General features: G+C 42.7%; 1 protein-coding gene across 1 annotated transcript; it reads left to right on the top strand.

The window, feature by feature from the left end:
- Nucleotides 1–11,706: 11,706 nt before the first annotated feature.
- On the top strand, nt 11,707–20,132 carry LRIT2 (leucine rich repeat, Ig-like and transmembrane domains 2). The gene is made up of 3 exons (XM_053388235.1): nt 11,707–11,933; nt 12,494–13,275; nt 19,265–20,132. Exons 1-3 carry the CDS (start codon nt 11,818–11,820, stop codon nt 20,062–20,064), a joined length of 1,698 nt encoding a protein of 565 aa, XP_053244210.1. The 5' UTR covers nt 11,707–11,817; the 3' UTR covers nt 20,065–20,132.
- The last annotated feature ends 1,983 nt before the right edge of the window (nt 20,133–22,115 follow it).

Genomic DNA, 22,115 nt, shown 5'->3' with positions numbered 1-22,115 from the left:
TGTTCTGGCTTCTGTGATAGCTGAGCAGCCTGCATTTGCTCCATAAGACGCACACACATTTCCCCTTACTTTTTAGGAGGGAAAAAGTGAGTCTTATAGAGCAAAAAATACGGTACTATTTAGCAGTTATATCTGCTACTGAATCAAGTTTTCTAGCAGCCATTGCCTTTGTCTAGCTAAGCAAGATCAGCTGCTGCTAGAGCAGACTACTCATAGGCTTTTTCTTAAAAAAAAAGGGTAGCTGGAACTGCTGAATGGGAAGGGTTAAAAAGGAGTGGCAATTGCTCCTCATTATCCTCTGCGCCTTCCTATCTGCCACCCCCCGGAAAGGACAATATGATGAGCTGTGCATTGGTCCTAGAAATCTTTCTTCACCTGCTGACAAGTCAGAGTGCTGATCAACGGGACACCCTTCCATTCCTCATAATTCCAAACGAGCTGGACTCTTCCCCGTGGTGGAGAGAATGTTGTAACAGCTTCAGGCCTTTTAGAAAATACTTTGATTGCCAGATCACAAAGTCAAAACCCACCAGCAATGGCACAAAGTTACGAATCAGATACGAAAAAGCTATACAAACAAGTGACACTTATTCAGAGTGGGGATGGGGGTGAAGGACGGTGTTTCATTTCGCTTTTTTTAGAGTTGGGTCCTCAAGGAGATTGACCAGATGATGAGATGACCTAAAATCTCTGACTTGGCTATGGCAAATGTTTAATAAAGTATTTCCAAAACATATCACACCTCTTGCCCCGACATGCACCAGCTGTTAAGTTTGTTGAACGCCAAGATGATGGGTGGCTTTCATGTTGTGCTGCGTCTTCTAAAAAAGTTGTTGAGATATCTGGGTGAATAGATCTTGGAGATGCTTGCTGCATCTCAACTCTAGGATTTTATATAGTCAGGACAATGTATGGCTTTTGGGGGGTAAATGGAGCAAAGCCCGAGTGATGCATTGTTCTGGAACAAGGCCCATGAAGAGAAATGGTGTGGAGTAGATTGAATTACAACTGCTTCAATTTTAGCAAGACTAGGATGTGTAAAATACAGGCTCTACAGTAGTAAATGTTCAGTCTACAGCAGATTCATCTCTCTCTCTCTCTCTCTCTCTCTCTCTCTCTCTCTCTCTCACACACACACACACACACACACACACCATCCCCACTGACTCCTGTGGTCTCTTAGAGACAGACTGTATATACTGAGAATCCCGTCGTTGTTTAGTCAATATTTTGACTGTCTGCCAAATTTTGCAGAAGGCAGCCTTAGTCAAGAGAAAAGGCAAATGAAGGAGCCTCATTAGTTTAGTGCTGAAAGAAAACTAGTGATATGTTCAAAGCCCAGTTATTCAAGAAGAGGTGCTGCATTGCAGAGTACCACCTGTAATTCCAGACTCTGATTGGAGTTTTCAGCAAATCACATACAAATAATCAGCGTTATTCTACTACTAGACTGACAAGTTCAGACTGTTACAGTTGCTTCCTACTTCTTACTCTAAAGGGTTACAAAATACAGAAACCATCAAGTCTATCTCTAATGTTGCAACACCATGGTATAAAATAACAGGGAACGGGAAGCATCAAGTGTACACCTCAAATGTTAGAGTGCTGAACTGAAGAAGACCTAGGTTCAAAACCCCACTCAGCCATGAAGCTCACGGGGTGATCTTGGGCCAGTCACGATCTCTCAGCCTACTCTACCTTGCAGGCTTGTCATGAGGGAAGTGGGAAGGGCGAGAGTCATGTACAATGCCTTGAACTGCTTGGAGGAAGGGTGGAATCTAAATGTAATAATAAAATAAATGAATACATAAGAGCAGCCCTGCTAGATTGGACCAAAGGCCCAGCTAGCCCAGCATCCTATTCTTACAGTGGCCAACTAGATGCCTATGGGAAGCTTGCAATCAGGATGCAAGTCAAACAGATGTGGATCTCTAATGTGAACCCAGTTAAGATTGTAATACAGTGGTACCTCAGTTTCCGAGTGTCTCAGAAATCGAATGTTTCGGTTTTCAAATGCCGAAAACCTGAAAGTAAAGGCTTCCATTTTCGAACGTGCCTCGGAAGTCGAACAGCTTCCGCTGAGGTACCACTGTATTTTTCTCAATTTCCTCTGTAAATTTGCAGGCTGCCCTTAGTGCCTTGGTTTTTGAACGTTTCTGAAGTCAAATGGTTTTCCGGAACGGATTACGTTTGAAAACCAAGGTACCACTGTACACAAAAAGGCATTGATTTTTTAGGAATGTGATTTATGATAAAATTTGAGTTCCATAAAACTTTTTTGATGGGATGCAGTCTTCTAACCCAAACTGGAGCCATTCTCTCCTTGCTGTCTCTCAACTGTTCACATGAGATCAACCTTGACACGCAGACCTTCTCAAATAATGAAATCCAAGCTCAACGTTTGAATTTGGAATGATGATTGGAAATGTGAGATGCTAAATAGGACTTTTAAAAATGTAAATTGTGCTATATATTTGGGAGGTGGACAACAGGAGAAGATTATAACGGAATTCCATTCACTATGCACAGTGAACTCTTGTCGCTGAATTCATAAGGTGTGTTGGATGCCACAAGGCAAGATAAAAGATGAAAATGGGAAAGTGACATACACATCCAACCACCAATCCAATCACCTCTAGATAGTTTTTTTGTTTGAGAGTGAATTTCATAGAAGAGCTGGTGGATTACCTGCAGTGTTAACCATCAATAGGCTGCAGAGTTGATGGCATGTAGTGTTTAAATCAGCATCAGTACCTCGGACAGCTGACAGTGGAGGCGAGAGCTAAGAAGCAGGGTTGTCCCATTTTCACCTTCAAGCAACATAAAAACTCTTCCATCTCCAGCCTAAATATGCATTCCATTGACAGCATAAGAAGCAGCCACCTTGCCTGGACAAAGCTATGCCAGCATTTCTATATTTTAAGCATAGATTGTCTGGGAGAATGAAGATCTTCTTTACATGTAGACCTCTGCCTGCTCTTAATGCTCTCTTGCTTCACCTCCTGTCTTTTTCTAGTGGCACAACCGCCATCCAGTCCATTTCCACACAATTTAACTATCTCAAGCTGTAGAAGAAGCTGTACTACACATTCAACAGAAGGCCTCTTCATATGTTGCTTGCATGTAAGTCTTGGCTGTGTTGATCCTGGACCAGATCTTTAGTCCCACCTACGGACATCACGATTCCTTCCTGCAGCAACTGCAGGGCACACATTAGGATGAGGATCAGGCTATTGCTTTGTCCCACCGCAATCTTCAAGTGGTGAGAGACTCCCAGGGTGCCTGTTGTCCACTTCTTTTCCAGGAGGCTGTTTTGGTGCCCCCTTTTTTGGTCCTATTGGGGATTCTTCTTCATAATGCTATTCCAGCCAATCAGGGATTACTTTGCTGATGTCACAATGCCAAACAGCTCAACAGAATCAACAGTGCAGCAATGACATGGGAAGCCAATGTTGCCAGTTCAGAGTAGGGACATTTCTTTCTGTATCACATTGCCCTGACCAGTCTGGCGGGATTAGGGTGGCGGGCACAGCTGCTATTGTAAATGCTGTTGTCTGAGGTGGTTATACAGACGAGTTGTAGGAGCAGCATAAAAAACACAAGAGCCTGTTGGATCAAGCCAATAGCCCATTTAGTTAAATACCCTATTCTCACAGTGGCTGACTAGATTCCTGTGGGAAACCTTCTAGCAGGACCCAAACGCAAGAGCACTATCCCATTTCTGGCTTCTAGCAGCTCCCCTATCCAGACAGAGAGAGCCAGTGTGGTGTAGTGGTTAGGAGTGGTAGACTCGTAATCTGGTGAACTGGGTTCGCGTCTCCGCTGTTCCACATGCAGCTGCTGGGTGACCTTGGGCTAGTCACACTTCTCTGAAGTCTCTCAGCTTCACTCACCTCACAGAGTATTTGTTGTGGGGGAGGAAGGAAAAGGATAATGTTAGCCGCTTTGAGACTCCTTCAGGTAGTGATAAAGCGAGATATCAAATCCAAACTCCTCCTCCTCCTCTCTTCTTCTTCTTCTTCTTCTTCTTCTTCTTCTTCTTCTTCTTCTTCTTCTTCCTACTGTTGTCTATGCTCTGGTAACCTCAAGGTTAGATTACGGTTCAGAAACTTCAGCTAGTGCAGGGTTCAGTGGCCAGGTTGCTCACCGGAGCAAGACAGTTTACACCAATCCTGGTCCGACTGCACTGGCTACCAATTAGTTTCTGGGCCCAATTCAAAGTGCTGGTTTTGACCTATAAAGCCTTAAACAGCTCAGGACCGCAATACCTCAAGGACTGCCTCTTCCCATATGAACCTACCCCTCTGAGGCCCCCCCCAACGTGTGCCCCCTCCTTGAGAGATCCGGAGGGTGGCAACTGCAGTGGCTCCCCATCTGTGAAATGCTCTCCCCAGGGAAGTTTGCCTGGCACCTTCATTGTACACCTTTAGGTAGGTGCCAGGCAAAAATGTCCCTTTTTAACCAGGCCTTTGGTTGATCTGATTTACATCCTATGCTCTTTTAAAATGTGGGTTTTTTTGGGGGGGGCGCTATTGGGTTGTTATTTTTATTATGTATTTTGTGGTTTTTCTATCTTGATTTTATTCTGTGAACTGCCCTGGGACCCCCAGATATAGGGCGGTATATAAATTATAATAATAATAATAATAATAATAATAATAATAATAATAATAATAATCAGAAGCATTATGGCCTCCAACTGTGGAGTGTTTGGCTAGTAATAAGCTTGATAGCTATCTCCTCCATTTGTCCAATCCTTTTTAAAAAGCCATCTAGATGGGGAGCCATCACTGTTTTGCGTGGGAGCAAGATCACACTTGTACAATAAGAATTATTAGCAAAACTCTGAGATTTTTGGAAAGCAAAAAATAACAATGAACCAAAAAAAGAGTTAACACTTGCAACAACTTTCTAAATATCTGGCTAGGCTTGTCTAAACAAAAATCTTTTCGGCATTTTGATAAGGTAAGCATCTGAGGGGGCAATCTGTTTCGCTGTGTTGAATGCTCGGCTCCGAAGCAAACATAAAAATTACAGAACATTTGGTGAATGTTTGCGATATAATTGTGGTGGGATTGAGCAAATATGATTTCATTTTGAAATATAATTTTCATTTTGAAATGCTCCTCCAGAGCATTCTTTTTCTTGCTGCTCTAATTTAAATGTAATTGGACACATGGCCACCAGAGGGCAGATGCAAGCTTAATATCTTATGCTTATTATAGCCTATTGTTTACTTCTGGTTTAATACCCAGTTTCTCATATTTTCTATAAGTTGTGTAGCAGTATTCTTGTAACAGTGCGTTCTAGAATATGTCTGCTTATTGTGTTGCATGATTCCTTTACATAGTATATATAATTTTTATTAAATTTTCTAATTTACATTTCAAAATATTCATTTGAACAACGTTAAATCAATGACTTCCCTCCTTATCTTTCCGTGGTTCATTTTGCATACTGTAGATCCCTGCATATTTTACATGAGCTAAACCATTCAGTAACCCATTGTTACATCCATCAAAACTTATTTACAGTGTGGAATTTATCTTAATGCTACCAGCATTTTGAAATGAACAGTTTTCACCTATGTATTCAGTAAACATTTTCCAGTTTTCTGTAAATGTGCATTCTTCTTGTTCTCTTATTCTATATGTTAAATATTCAAGCTGAGCATATTGTATCAGTTTAAGTTGCCATTCTTCTTTGGTTGGGACCTTGCTCGTTTTCCATTTTTGGGCTAACAAAAACATGGGCCGCAGTAGTGGCACACACACACACACACACACACACACACACCTGAGAGTTTCCCTCTGAATTATCCCCAACAAAAAGGAAATTTTTTTTGGAAAAGGTACTTTTAAACTTACTTTTCAATTCATTATATATCATTTCCCAATACTCTTTTACCCTTTTACAAGTCCACCACATATGATAAAACGTACCCTCAACCTCATTACATTTCCAACGCTTATCTGATTTGGACTTAAACATATTAGCGAGTCTACTTGGAATTAAGTACCATCTATAAATCATTTTCAGGTAGTTTTTCTGCAAAGAATAACATGCAGTGAACTTCAAATCGCTCTTTCAAAGTTTTCCCCAGAGATTCAAATCTATATTATGTCCTATATCTATTGCCCCTTGTATTATAGAAACTTTAACAAGCTCATCTTTTGTTTCCCAATCTAACAGCAGATTGTACATTTTTGTGATTCCTAGGCTTGGAGAGATGGCAGATGTGAGATCTATATGTTGGCCTTTATTCTATATCTCATCTTTTGGTTGGTCTTGTATCATGTGATACAAATGTCTGATGCAGCAGCACTACACATACCTTGCGACAGTGTGTTTCCTGACACCTCTGCGGTTGCTCCCTAAAGTCGTCCGTCCCCACAGACACCTCAGAGATCTTGGTTAGCAGTCATGCAAACACCACACCTTTCAAGGCAACCTTCCTGTCACCGGGAGGAAAAAGCTGCAGCAGCCACAACAGCCACTGGCAATTTTGAAGACCCTCACCAGTCATGACGTCACTTGCATGCATCATTACACCAAGCAACAGGCAATGACATCACAAACACAGAGCTTACCTCACTTAGCCCACTCCCCCAAAGGGACAACGGTACCCTTCCTTTGTTGGCCCCTCTTAGCTCTTTCCCCATTGCTGAGTGGTGAGGAAGGTGACTTGTGGAACTGGGGTTCAAAAATCAAACCTAAACATTGTCCCTTGGGAGGATGGTTCAAGCCTACCATTTGCTCTTGCCAAATCGACACAATGCAATGTCTCTAGACACTGAGGCCACCAGGAACAGCAGACAGATCCAATTTTTATTTCAGTGGTGTCTTTGAGGGCAGTGGAGCATGGCTGCCATTCATATCTATGGGGGAAACCGAGGGCTGCTCTTGAGAGCAATGGGGCAAAACACCTGTAATGAACCGGCCCCATATTCTGTGATGAATTGATTTCTGCAATGAACCTGCCCCTGACCATTTTTGCTGATCTGGTATTGATTCCCCCCCCCCCTTTTTAATCCCACCCCCTGTTCTGATATGGTTTCAAATACAGTAGCTGGGTTTTTTTGATGATGTGCTATTATGTTTTATATTTATATGTTTTATATGGTCATTGTGGCGTTTGCCTCCTAGGTGGGTCATAAGGAAAGGGTTAAATGAGTGTGATGTGATTGGCCAGTGGGAACCCAAGGGGAGGAGTTGAGTTAGAGTTGTGTGGAAATAAGTTGAGAGTTGGGAGTTGGAGAAGGAAGAGGGAGTTTAAGTCTGTGGGTTGGTCGAGTTGTGTTGTGAGAGAGAAGAACTGTTAGGTGGAGTCAGATAGTCAGTTGGGATAATCAGTTTGAAGTTGTTAGGAACATTGGGTCAGTAAAGAAACTAAGATTAAGAAACTGCCAAGAAAAATTAACTGAAACCTTAAACTTGTTCACGCTCATAAAAATAAACTTGATTATTTGTTAATGTTAACAACTGTCTGGACTGTGTGTGTACCCGAGAGAAATGGGTTGGTGGCAGTGAAGAAAGCAATCACAGTGGTGGCACAGGGATCAATAGACCGTCAAATGTCCGGGGACCCTGCGTGATCGCCACAGTCATGTTGGCCACATGACCTGGAAAGCTGTCTGTGGACAAACGCTGGCTCCCTCGGCCTGAAAGTGAGATGAGCGCCACACCCCATAGTCGCCTTTGATTGGACTTAACTGTCCAGAAGAGAAGAAGATGAAGAGTTTGGATTTAATATACCACTTTATCAATACCCTAAGGAGTCTAAAGCAGCTAACAATCTCCTTTCCCTTCCTCCCCCACAACATTTTGTGAGGTGAGTGAGGCTGAGAGACTTCAAAGAAGTGTGACTGGCCCAAGCAGCTGCATGTGGAGGAGCAGGGAATTGAACTCGGTTCACCAGATTACAAGTCTACCACTCTTAACCACTACACCACACCTTTACCTTTATGTTTTATATGTAAACCACTTTGATGAGACGTCCCAGAAGTGAAAAGTGATATAGAAACTCTCCAAATAGTTAATAAAAAAATACAAGCTTCACTTTTCCATAGGACAGCCACAGTGTCCAAACCAACATTTTGCGGCGAGAAGTACTGCAGATCTAAAGGGAGAGCAAAAGCAAGCTCCCTACAACAGCTTAGTCAACACAGGGACTTCCCACTCAAAGGAAATACTGTCATGGTTAAGATGACTGTATGGGGGTTTATACATAGCACTGATCCAGTCTGAGTAAATAGGATTCCAACTGAGGTTACTTATCCCATTCTCGCCCCTCCTGCTTGCACCCTTTCCATCACCACCCATTTTGACCTTCGTTGACATTGCAATGTTTTAGTAATGGCACGGGGCACAGCATGACAGCAGCATCACAATGTCAGATTATGGCATGCTAGGGGACTTAGTAGTGAGCCTGCCTTGTCCAGCCGGCATAACAGGAGGATAGGCTCATGCTGTAAAAACAGCCAGTAATTAAATAGCTTATTTGGGAGCAACGCTGAGCACACAGCCTGATGGGCTTTGTTATAGTTAGCTAATGACACATAGAACCAAATATGCAAAGCAGATATCTTGGGGGCTCTCTTTATACAGCAGAACTTTTCCAGAATATGTCTGCCATGTTGACTATGTCCATTTCCTACTGGGGATTCAAAGGCTCCTGTGACTTAAAGGGCTCTACAGAATCAGGACCAGTGTTCTCCCTCTCCCTCTCTCTCTCCTTCCCTCTCTCTCTCTCTCTCCAAACCAAGTAGGACAAAGATGTTTATAGACCAAATCTGTCACCTAGGTAGCTATAAATACTTTTCTATCCTAGTCTTCTAAGGTGATGGGTTAAGCAGGTTCAGGCTAATCTCTGTTTTCAGCTTTGCTTCATGGGGATGAGACTAATCATTTTTCCATCAACATAGTGTTCTCTGAAAACACTAATACCAACTACTGACACTAGATGTCACCAAAAGAATAGATCATTTCCCACCCCAAAAGGTGCTGGCTCTGTGTTGTTGACACATTTTCATGCAGGTGAAGGCTAATACCTGTTTTTGACCCAGCTTCCTAAGGATTGTTGTTCCCTCAGCAGGGTTTCTGCCTTTGCTCCTTGCTTATGACATATCTAGGTTTTTATTGTTTTATATTTGTTACTGTTCTTATTTATGCTCCATTACTTAAGCCATGGGACGCGGGTGACGCTGTGGGTTAAACCACAGAGCCTAGGACTTGCCAATCAGAAGGTCGGCGGTTCGAATCCCCGCGACGGGGTGATCTCCCGTTGCTCAGTCCCTGCTCCTGTCAACCTAGCAGTTCAAAAGCACATCATGTGCAAGTAGATAAATAGGGACCGCTCCGGCGGGAAGGTAAACGGCGTTTCCATGTGCTGCTCTGGTTTGCCAGAAGCGGCTTAGTCATGCTGGCCACATGACCCGGAAGCTGTCTGCAGACAAACTCCGGCTCCCTCGGCCTATAGAGCGAGATGAGCGCACAACCCCAGAGTTGGTCACGACTGGACCTAATGGTTAGGGTTCCCTTTACCTTTTTTACTTAAGCCATATTTATGCTATATTTGGGTTACAATTTATGAGAGCTTGCCGAAAACTATAAAACTAGCACTAGATGTTGCCAAAGGACTACAGATTTCTCATTTCAAAATGTTTCAGCCCTGTGTTGATGTTTTTTAAGTGCAATATCACTTTTGGTGATCTCCATCGAACCAAGTAAAGAGTAGCATCTAAGCATTTAGTTTGGGGTTTTCATTGCAGCCTATGTGAATAGGCTGATGGGAGTACCTTGGTCTTTGCCCAACGACTTAGGCACCACATTTTAAGAGATATTTCATTCGTAATAGTGGGCCCCGTGCAGTTGGCTTGTGAGAACATTGCAGCAACATTGCAGCCATGGCTGTCTTTTTTGGGATACTGCCAGGGAGACGGAGGCATCAGTCAGGCCTCTAGTTGTCTCCAGACGATCACCGGTCTCCCGTGGAACAGCATCAGTCAATTAGCGACACGAGCCTCAGAGACATTCCAAGACCTGTGCACACCCTTTCAGCAGTCTCCACAATGAAAGATGCAGACAGGAGAGCATATTTACAGCTTTATTCAACGTAGTTCAGAACAAAGGAAAGCATGACTGCTTGCCTCTGTGTCCAGGAAATAAGTCAGAAACAAAAGCTATATACAAAATGGAAGTTCCCAGCAGACAGTGCTGGGAGTAAACAGGCATGTGATACACAACAATCATGCCTGACCTTTTAAGGTGGAAAGGAACTATATCCTAATAGTCTTGTACAGGAATTACTGTTTGTGTGAACCACCAACATGGGTGTCGTGTATGTTTCACTTGAGATTTCAGTGGTGGAGATGCTTGTTTGTACAGATGGGTGGTGCTGTGGTTTAAGCCACTGAGCCTCTGGGCTTGCTGATCAGAAGGTCAGCAGTTCAGATCTGTGAGACAGCATGAGCTCCCGTTGCTCTGTCCCAGCTCCTGCCAACCTAGTTTTTCGAAAGCATGCCAGTGCAAGTAGACAAATAGGTACCACTCTGGTGGGAAGGTAAATGGTGTTTCCGTGCACTCTGGTTTCCATCACAGTGTCCCGTTGCACCAGAAGCAGTTTAGTCATGCAGGCCACATGGCCTGGAAAGCTGTCTGTGGACAAACGCTAGTTACCTCAGCCTGAAAGCAAGATGAACACCGCAACCCCATAGTCACCTTTGACGGGACTAAACCATCCAGGGGTCCTTTACCTTTACCTTTTTACAGACGGTGGATCCATGCACACATGAGTAAGCCAGCATCAGCCCTCCATAATGTCATGTGGGCATAATGTCATAGGTGAACTGTTGCTTTGCTCCACCTTTTATCAATCTCACAGGCCCCTTTAGATGAAAATTGTGAGACAACCCCCGGTGTCACTGAACTCTCCCACTCCATTTGATGTTCACCAATTTCTTGTGTAGAAGATCTAGCGACTTTAGAGGTTTATTTTCTATTGTGTCATTTACAGCTGGGGTGTGTTATTTTCTTTTGAGTCTTATAGGTAATTTTGGGTCATTTAGATTGTTTTCTGCTGTGTTGTTTACACCTGGGGTGTGTTGCATTTCCAGAGATGGTATAGCAGAGCCAGTGAAGCAATGTGGCTATGAGCTAGAAAGCCCCTTGTTTAAACCTCACCTTAGCCTTATACCCCTCCCCCCAAGAAGCCTATATATGTTCTTCCCTGGTCTCTTATCACAGGCATGTGAACATCCCCCTCCACCAGGCATTTGGGAATTAGATTGAGATTCCATTTTTATTTTCTTTTATGACATTCTAATTTTTTTGAGGCGGGGAGGGAGGGTAATTAATTACATTTTCAGTACTATTTTTCTAGCAATGGTGCCCACCTGAGAGGTTCCGGAACTGAGTTTTGTTGAGTTTCGGCTGAAAAACAGGCCTGTTTATTCTTATATTGGGAACTTGTGTCATGTTGAAAGCTCTAAAGAGTTTAGAGTTAACCTAACACTTAACCATGGGCTTCCTGGCTGAATGTCCACTGCAATTTCCTTTGCCGTATTCTATATTCTCACTTCATCCATTGAATTAAATATAACTATTACTTAGGGACAGATTCATAGCTACCTAACAGAGCAGTTACTTCTTGGTACAGTGATGTTTGGAAAAACATGTGCAAAAATCCATAGGATCCCACCAGGTCTTCAGAAGCAGCTATCCCTGCGTCAAAGAAGATTACTCCTAATAGGATTTGCTACTTGGAGGCTGTTGTTCTGTCTGTTGCAAAACCTGCACAGTGTTTACTTCAGGAAGAATATGGATCTCATCTGTCATGCATGTCTTCTTCTGCTGCTGCTTTTCTCTTATGGGACAAACCCAACAATTTCATCTTGTGTCACAGGATGCACCTGTTCCAACGATAACTTTGGAAGGTAAGAAACATTGGCAGGACTATAGAGAAACTTGGGGACAACAAGTAGTGGCTGAATTGTGCCCAATATTGCTAGTATTTTTAAAAAATTCTGTTTAATTTCAAGTTCATTTTTAGGGCATGATTAGTTTTCTGAAATAGTAAGTCTTCGGATATGATGCTAATAGCAATGTTAATGTACTTTTGTTTGGGTGTTAAAACGAGAAAGATGAAAATGAAGCAAGTGCATTCTTAACAGTGTCATAAAAACAGAAACCTTCACTTTGCTGTCATTCCATGTACAGTGGTACCTCGGGTTAAGTACTTAATTCGTTCCGGAGGTCCGTTCTTAACCTGAAACTGTTCTTAACCTGAAGCACCACTTTAGCTAATGGGGCCTCCTGCTGCCGCTGTGCCACCGGAGCACGATTTCTGTTCTCATCCTGAAGCAAAGTTCTTAACCTGAAGCACTATTTCTGGGTTAGCGAAATCTGTAACCTGAAGCGTATGTAACCTGAGGTACCACTGTAATGGATTAAAACCAACTAAGCAATATGTTAACTTTGCTGTTTTGCTTTCTAGGAGTTTGCTTTGCATGTCAACATCATTGAGAAAGATCCCTGGGGGCATCCCTGAAGATATAAAAAAAATTAGAATAGAAAATTCTCACCTAACAGAATTGCCTCGTGGGTCATTCTCTAATGTCAGTGCCTTGGAATATCTTTGGCTTAATTTCAACAACATCACGGTCATGCATCTGAAAAGCCTTGAGTACCTGACGGATTTGACTGAGCTGAGATTGCAGGGGAACAAGCTGACTTCAGTACCATGGACAGCGTTCCAAGACACGCCGGCTTTGAAAATACTGGATCTAAAGCACAACAGGCTCGATGTCCTTCCAGAACATGCCCTCCGCTATCTGCCTAGCCTGACCTATTTAGACATCTCTTCCAATCAGCTTACTGTCATCTCCAAGGATGTTTTCTATAACTGGCCTGTGTACCAAAAAACCCAGCAGCTGGAGAAGAAGCTGGATGCTATTTCCAACGCGGTCTTGGCTTTGCACGACAACCCATGGATATGTGACTGTCGCCTGCGAGGGTTTGTCCAGTTTATCAAATCTATTAGCCCGCCCATCATTCTGATGAATTCTTACTTAACTTGCTCAAGCCCCAAATTCAGAGCAGGAAAGTACTTTCATGAAGTGGAGCTGAATAACTGCATGAAGCCGTTGGTATCACCCTCTGAGCCAAATCCCACTGTATATGTTGGGCTGAATGTGACCTTGACCTGTCTGGTGCAGGCCAGCCCTTCCCCAGCAATCTGGTGGACCTATATGTTAAAGCACCTACGAGGATTTAATGGTAAGCATTACTCCAAGGAAAGTTGTATTCATTTGCCTCTGAACTTCTAGTCAGGGGCTGACCGCAAACCAGTTAAGCTGAGTTAGCCCACTGGATTCAATGAGACTAAACTGCCTTATTCACTTTTTGTGTGAATGGGCTGCCACTTACCAAATAGAAAAGGTGGGTGAAACGTGGACAACCATTGTGTGATATTATATGAGGAAAGCCAGTCAGATTCTTGTTAAAAAATCATGTTGATTTAGGAGGGCTGAAGTATTAGATACCTTCACCACCAGTCCCTTCTCTGCCTATTATGTCTATATTCCACCTTCCTCTAAGAAGCTCAGGGTAGCATGCATTGTCCCCTCCCTCCATTTTGTTCTTACAACATTTCTGTGTCCCTTCCCTCCATTTTGTTCTTATAACATTTCTGTGAAATTGACTGGCAAAGGGATAGCAACTGCACAAGATCACTGAATGAGGTTCATGGTTGAGTGTGGCTTTCAACCTGGGTCTTCTCAGTCCTGTTTGATTAATAATAATAATAATAATAATAATAATAATAATAATAATAATTTATTTGTACCCCGCCCATCTGGGTGGGTTTCCCCAGCCATTCTGGGCGGCTTCCACAAATATAAAAAATACACTAATATGTCATACATTAAAAACTTCCCTGATGCCTTAAGATGTCTTCTGAATGCCAGGTAGTTGTTTATCTCTTTGACATCTGATGGGAGGGCGTTCCACAGGGCGGGCGCCAATACTGAGAAGGCCCTCTGCCTGGTTCCCTGTAGCTTTGCTTCTTGCAATGAGGGAACCGCCAGAAGGCCCTCGGCGCTGGACCTCAGCATCCTGGCAGAACGATGGGGGTGGAGACGCTCCTTCAGGTACAACCAACAACCAACAATGGCTCCCCTCTATATGAGCAGGAGACTGGTGAAACAAGCATAGTTTTGGTTTAGATGTACAAAAATCTCTCTCTCTCTCAAGAGAAATATGATTGTCATGATTTCAGATTGAGCATTATCATTTGATTTCGGTTTTGTATGCCCTGTCTTCAGTTGGCTATATTATTGAAATATTATTGTTGTTTACTTGTTTCTCTGGTTCCATAATATTTTTTGGGGGGGTGGTGGTGGTGGTGGAATTAAAACAAAAACATACTATGCCTGGATGGATATGCTCAGTGTCCTGGATGCTCACATTTATTATGACTTGCTTAAAAATACCATACTTTGAGTATGAAGCCCGTACCATGCTGACTTAGGGAAGGAGCATAACTCAGTGGCTGATCACATTCTTTGAATGTAGAAAGTCCCAGATTTAATCCTTGGAAACTCTAAGCTAAAAGGATCAGGTACCCAGTGATCACTGCCTGAGATCTGAGAGAGCCACTTACTAGTAAGACTATAATGGGTGAATAGTCAGACCGGATATAAAATAGCACTCTGTGTTCCCTAGAGTACATCAAATGATTTTAATTGGACTGCTCCAGTGTCAATGAATTGCTGAAAATAGCTGAATATATCCATCATATGCCATGTGCTGTCTCACATTTTCTTTGAAACATCTTGATGAGATTGGCAAGTCTACTCATATTTCCCTTCTTCCAGACCCCTCCTCACATCCTCAGGGTTGACCCATCACTGGAGTGCCATTTTGTAACAATGACTGCTCTATATCTAGTATGACTTGCTTCATTAGTAATACTTTGTTTATTAATTACTTTATACATTGGCCATGGTATAGCATCCAATTGAAACAAATTGATTTGTGGGCTTTGAGGATAATCTGGCACAAATTAGCCACAACTGCCTTCAGCTAAAATCAAGGGAAGCTAAATTATTTTCTTTTCCTTCCTTCCCTCTTTATCTTTCTCTCTCCCCCTCCCTTTGATTTCTTACCTGTGCTTTCCTCTAATGTCCTGGGATGACTTACATAAGCTAAAAAACAATCACAAAATAGTAAATATAACCCACAAACCATAAAACAACAGTAGCAATGCATGAGATACAACTAATGATACAATTTACAGGGAGGATGACGACGACGACAAAATACTTCAGTTACAAAAGGAGAGGTGAAAGATGTAAAGTGTGCCCCTATGGGAGGGAAATTCCACAGTTTTGAGGACACTTCAGAGAAGGTCCTGTCACGAGTCACCACCCTCACACCACAGAGGGTTTCATTAGTCACAATGAAGCCCCTTTCCATTGTTTTTGATAAGAAATAGTTGTCAGCAATTTTTTGCTGGACTGTGACTCTTTAAAGCATATTTGATCCTGGAGCTTTTCACACGTCCATTTACTGCTTATGCATATCTGAATGGTGTATAAAACAAAGGCAAGAGTTAACAATATCAACCGAGCAATTCTATACACTTATACTTGGAAGCAAGCTCCGTTGACTTCAAGTAAACTTACTCTTGCATACAACCGAAGGCTGCAACCCAAAGTTCCAGATGGAGGCAGTAGGGATGAATGGAGCTGCATTTGAATCCCTGCTGCTCATGCCAACCATGGCTGAAGTCGGCAGAGTAGAGCAGTAAAACGGGTGATTCTTGCTGTCCCACTTCCAGGCTGCCACAGAAGAGGGTCCTGGGTTGCCCCATTGCCAGTAGCTGCACTGGCTTAGGATACAGCAGATGCTTGGCTGGCTTCCTCCTTTCCCACAAAGTGACCCCATCTGGGGAGTTTATGCTGGCTACCACAGGCGAGCATATAACCAACCAATTGGTAGCATGTGTTGCCAGCAGAAACAGTAGGGACCTCCCTAGCAGCAAGGACCCCCTAATAGCAAAGCCTTGTAGAGCTGAGTGGAACCAAGTGGAAGGAATCCTTTGACACATCCTGACCCCCTCCAAGCCATAAACTGGGGGTGAGGATTGCTATAGCCACATTTGCAGTCTTACTGTATTGGCTAAATTGCATGCAGCTTTCCTAAACTGATTCCTACAGGGCTGGAATTTTCCTAGACTGGAGTCAGCCTTGAAGTAAATTATTCTAGACAGTTGAAATGAAATTGCTTCAGCTAGTTTCTGAGTATATATATATATATATATTCATTCCCATAGGTCTTAATTGCTTCTTTTGCAGTTCACCTGAATGGTTGTAGCTAGAAACAGTGACCTTGATTTGATTCATAGACCTTATGGAGAGGAAAGGAAAGTCTGAAGAGCACAGTAAAAGAGCTCCATATTATTCTGGCATTTTGGGGTCAGTTGCCAACCACTATGGATGCCTGCTGCTCTGTTGACTTAAAAATCCTGAATGACACTAGACACTTCATCATTTTTGAAGTTAGGGTTTGCCACTGCGTAGCTACCTTCAGTCAAGACCTGCCATGTCACACCTGAGAGTTCTACGATCATGGATAAATCCATGTTCTTCATAGCAAGCGCTCTTGGGTCTCCATGGTGTATGAAATGTACAGAAGCTGTCGTTTCCTCGATCACTAGGTGATAATGTGCACTAAATAAGTGTAGGGGTATCTGAGGCCTTCTTCATCCTGTGCTCTTTGATGGCACCTTCTCCACCATCATCTCATCTCTTGGTAACGAATATGATGAGGTCTAGTGGTGATTGTAGTGAGGGTCCCAACTTGCTCAGGAGTTCCTCAGATAATAACAGGATCGGAATTCCAGAGTCCACAGTCAGGCAAGGCCTGGCAGAAATGACGAGCAGAATCCGAAACCAGGGAAGAGAAGCGGCGGAAGAAGAATGGAAAAAGTTTAAGGACTATCTAAAGAAATATTACAAAATTAATGAAAGCTAGAATGATGTTGGACTGGAAAGTAAATGGTTACTATTAGTAATGGTTAAGACAAGGAGAATAAGGAAGATTAACTTAAATTCAAAGTAAAATAAGGGAAGATTTGCTGAGTAATTGATTAGAATTTGGAATACAGAAAAGGGAGGCATGAGGAAGTCGAGGAAGAAAGGTTTAAGAAATTAGGATATGAAATGGTACTTGTTTTTTTTTGTTTTGTTTTTGTTATTGTTTGTTTATGTATTTGTTGTTGTTATGTATTGTTTGTGTGATTATAAAAACTGTTTAATAAAAATATTATTAAAAAAAAAAAAGACTGTTTTAAGGCTAACCAAAATAAGGAGCAAGCTTCTGGGTTTCCCAGAACTCTTCATCGAAAGCTTGCACACCCTTCTGACATTTTTCATGGCATTGCCCTAATATGGAATTTGCTGCTTTTCTTATGGGCCAACACAGCTGCCTTTCAACATGGGAAGGTTTAGAATTGTCGTTAATATTTTGTCTAGTATGATACCTTTCAAAGATGAGTTTGGAGGTTCTTTTCAGGCAAGAACACCTGAGGTCATTGTGAGAGAAGTGACAAGAAGGGCAGTGAAATTTCTGGGGAAGACTTTCCAAAAAAGCAAACCTTCTGGGAGATTAGTTGGGTCATATTTGCATACTTCCTTTTCCTCCAAAGTAGCATGTGTGGGACTTCTCTGTTTTATCCTTCACATAGTGTGAGGATAAAGTTTCCCACCTGATCCCCACAACAGAAGTCTTTTAGGCTGGGGGTTTTATTTAAAAATAAATAAAAAGAAAACATTTTATTGAGTGTTGCTGGAAGCAGTAACGTGCAAGCCCAACCCAACCGTGGGACACAGGTGAGGTAGGATGGAACAGAGAATCTGAAGGATCCATCAACCATGGGAGAAGGGATAAGGGAAGAATAACTACTTCCACCCACGGGGTTGTATCCACACTCCTGTTACCTGAGCAGAATAGGATCGGCTCATGCAATGGGACTTCCCCTGCCTCACCTTCTTCTTACAGCCCTCCGCATACCCTGAAAATATTCTGCAGAGTATTGAAGGGCTATGTAGGGGAAGGAGTGGAAGGGAAATTCCATGAGCAGGTCTACTTGCACAGTGTGGGATCTCACCCATTATCTGCATTTACAGCAAAACAATGAGTTTTATGCTGCTGAATTCTACCGAGTAAAATTAATGGACCTACGTCAGTTATATTCACTAGCTCGAAGGCAGAGCTTTCCAAACTGTGTGTTGTGACACATTTGTCTGTTGGCTGCAGTGTGTGGGTGTCACACAAACGCTCTTTGCACTCCTCCAGGGCCTGGAATGGGGTTCGTTTAACCACCATTTTGCTAGTAAAACTGAATGACTGTGTTGCGAAACGATGCGTGTCCAAAGTGTGTACCTGACGTGAAAAGTTTGGAAAGCTCTGCTCTAATGGGTTACTGTGAGCATGACTTGCATTAAATACAACACTTTTATTATGATGACAACAACCAGCAGCATCATAAGTTATAGGATATGTTGAACCCTAGAGAGATTAAAAAGGAAATGGCTGGCATAAGCAGAGAAATAGTAAGTCCTAATCCAATATCGTTGAGGGAACTTCATGAATAAGCATGGATCTCCCCAGGTCTCCCCAGTCCAGATTTAGTACTTTAAGTATATCACACCTACTCTCCTAATTTGGGAAACCATTTAAGAAATGTTAAGCCCTTAATGGCCTCAGCCCAGTATACCTGAAGGAGCGTCTCCACCCCCATCGTTCTGCCCGGACACTGACACCCAGCTCCGAGGGCCTTCTGGCAGTTCCCTCACTGCGAGAAGTGAGGTTACATGGAACCAGGCAGAGGGCCTTCTTAGTGGTGGTGCCCACCCTGTGGAACGCCCTCCCATCAGATGTCAAGGAAATAAACAACTATCTGATTTTTAGAAGGCATCTGAAGGCAAACCTGTTTAGGGATGTTTTTAATGTTTGATGTTTTAACGTGTTTTTAATATTCTGTTGGGAGCCGACCAGAGTGGCTGGGGAAACCCAGTCAGATGGCCGGGGTATAAATAAATAAATAAAAATAACTGAAATCATTGCACTGAAACCATTGCAATTTTAAAGGAATTTTTGCACATCTCTATGTTGTTCTGAGGCTTGGATCATGCTGTTAAAACATCAGGGGAATGCCGGTACAACTAACATGTGTGTCCTTGTTCTCCTTCCCCCTCCCTAGCAACCACCACCCATATTAGTGAAGACAGAATTAAGTCAGAATTGATTATTCCTTCCGCCCACCTTGTGGATGAAGGCAATTACACATGCACAGCTGCTAACTTCCTTGGCAACACCTCAGCCACAATGACGCTGAAAGTTCAAGCTCCAAGGGCGGCGGCCTCCTCCTTCTCTTCCTCAGTCTCAGGTGAGAATTCATACATTGATGTGAGGATTGCCAAGCAGACGGTCTATGGGATCACTTTGGAGTGGTACAGCTTGACAGAGAATCCAGGAGAAGCCTGGTATACCCTCCATTTTGGGAAGTATGATGACTCTAAGAAAGACATGATTTACATTGGCCCTGGCATCAATAGCTACTCTGTCAACGACCTTCTCCCTGCCACCAAGTATGAAGTGTGTGTTACTCTGAGGAACCAGATGCCTCAAAAGGGGCAGTGCATTGTGTTTGTTACAGGAAGTGACATCAGCGAGCTGGAGCAGCGGGAGAAGCTCATCCATATCATCATCATTGTATGTGCCATGGTGCTCGCTGTCCCCGCCGGAATGTACGCGTGTACCACCGAGACTAGGTTTAATTGCATGGAGAAATGTGCTGACTTCTGCCGCCAGAGCAGGAAAGGGCAAAATCTTCGGGCGGTCAATAAAGAGAACACGTTTGACAGCTTGCCAACGGGCAGTGAAGAGGGGCTGTGCCACCGAGACTCCAGTGACGACAAGAAAAAGCTGAAGGCTTGTGAGGACAAGGAGAAGGCCAACAAGCAGAAACCCAAGCACAGAAATAGCGCTGATCTCTATTAGCCGATCTCCAAGCACAATCCCATGTTAGATAAGAGAAAGGTAAATATAGAAAGACTGGTGGAAATATCTCACACATGTGGATGGATGGTAGGTTTTCATGATACATCAGTGTCAACAGGTGACAAACATACACAGCAGAACTTCTGAGGCCACCAGAAACCTACAGCAGTTGAAGTTGTTGGAAGGCAAGAGAGGAACGCACAGCGTCATCATTTTAGCAGGAATGTCATGCCTCTGTCAGCCACCTAGCTGTGATTTATGGTTAACAATGCAGGGGATGGATGGAATTGCATTGCTTCTTGAACGAGCATAGAGTATGATCTATCAATATACAACCAGAGGGTTTTTCTAGAGGCATATCTGTAATTTAGATTACTGAATTGTTTTAGGACATCCCCACACCTTTCCTTCCCATTGTAGCTGCTGGTGATGTTTTTTTTAAAATAAATAAATAAATAAATAAATAAATAAATAAATAAATAAATAAGGCAAGTTCAGAAATAGGACCTTAGCAATAGCGCTGGTCAGACCAGGAGAGTTTGTCCAAGTGCATTTAAAAGGTGCAAAAGGTGGTGGAGATTTCTAATTCAGATTAAGAACTCTTCTGCACAAAAATAACTCAGAAAGACCGAAACTGTTAAAGAAATAGAAACAAAATGGTTTTCTTAAAATAAACTGTTTGTTTGTTTTAAAATCACATCAGTCCAAATGCGTAATGACTATTGGCTTCAGAAGTAAACATGCATCTCTACCAGCATGAAAAGAACATTAAAGAACATTTAAAGCACATCCATAACAGCGTTTACCCTTAACTGAGCTACAGTTCCTAGCACAATACAGTTATCATGATTGTTTGGGGCAGGGATCTGCTTTCAATGTCTGGTATGTATGCAGCTTTGGTTAGATCCAGCAGCCTCTCCCTAGGTTCTTGTAGATCTCTCTTACTGGTTAAAGTCAGCCATAACTTTAGATTTAACTTTATTGTTGCCTTCTAGCAAGCTTGCAGTAGTAATTTTTATCAGCAGCACAAAAAGTTAATGGTGTCTTAGTTAATGGTGAAATTAGATAACAGAGCTTATCGTACAGAAACCCTATTTGCTGCTAAAATGAAGTGATACTTAAAAGTACAACCAGCCACACAAGGTACACACTGATCACAACAAGGATTCTTAGTTGTCTGCATAGACCAAAATCCAATGTCCATGGAGAAAAGATGCCAGTTTCAGGTTCCCCCCCCCTGGTATTGGGGGGGGGAGGGAAGGCTGGGTGGGGGGAGAACCTTTAAACAGGCAAATGATATGTGGGGAAAGGATGAAGCACATCTCTCACCAGGGATGGGTGAATTTGTCAATTTTGGTTCTCTCAGCTTCTCATTTTTCCAACTGATACTCAGTTCTCCACATTTTGCAGCAATGCAGGCTAAAAAAAAACTTCATGAAAATTCATTGTCATTTTAATGTGAATTTCTCCTTTAAAAACTACGTTTTTAATATGCAGTGTTGACTAATGTCAAGCTTTGCAAGCGATTCCCCTGAAAATAACACCTTTTTATACGTTATTTTCACCACTATCTTCATTCTTGTGCCCACTTTCCCCTAATACAGTGGTACCTTGGGTTAAGAACTTAATTCGTTCCAGAGGTCTGTTCTTAACCTGAAATTGTTCTTAACCTGAAGCACCACTTTAGTTAATGGGGCCTCCTGCTGCTGCTGGGCTGCCGGAGCATGATTTCTGTTCTCATCCTGAAGCAAAGTTCTTAATCTGAGGTACTATTTCTGGGTTAGCGGAGTCTGTAACCTGAAGCGTATGTAACCTGAGGTACCACTGTAGATGCATTTTTGTAGACACTGGCTGGAGAACTGCATCGCAAAATTCAGCTAAGTGCGAATTTTGAAGGCAAGCTGTGTTTGGGTTTGCTTATTGCTCCAGAATGTGCAGTTTTGATAGATTCAGCTTTAAACGCACAATTAATTGGGTTACACCTCCATCCCTACATCTCCTCACCAATCAATTTATCACACACATTGCATTAAAAAAAGGGGGGGAGGACT

This window comes from Podarcis raffonei, chromosome 5 (genome assembly GCF_027172205.1).
Source record: "Podarcis raffonei isolate rPodRaf1 chromosome 5, rPodRaf1.pri, whole genome shotgun sequence".
Lineage (NCBI taxonomy): Eukaryota > Metazoa > Chordata > Lepidosauria > Squamata > Lacertidae > Podarcis > Podarcis raffonei.
The sequence above is the reverse complement of the archived record's forward strand: the minus strand, read 5'-3'. Positions and strand labels throughout refer to the sequence as shown.

Excerpts from the sequence above, each read along its gene's own strand:
- LRIT2 (XM_053388235.1), top strand. The coding sequence starts at position 11,818 with ATGGATCTCATCTGTCATGCATGTCTTCTTCTGCTGCTGCTTTTCTCT. Across the intron at positions 11,934-12,493 it reads TCCAACGATAACTTTGGAAG|GAGTTTGCTTTGCATGTCAA; the intron begins GTAAGAAACATT and ends TTTGCTTTCTAG. Across the intron at positions 13,276-19,264 it reads GCACCTACGAGGATTTAATG|CAACCACCACCCATATTAGT; the intron begins GTAAGCATTACT and ends CCCCCTCCCTAG.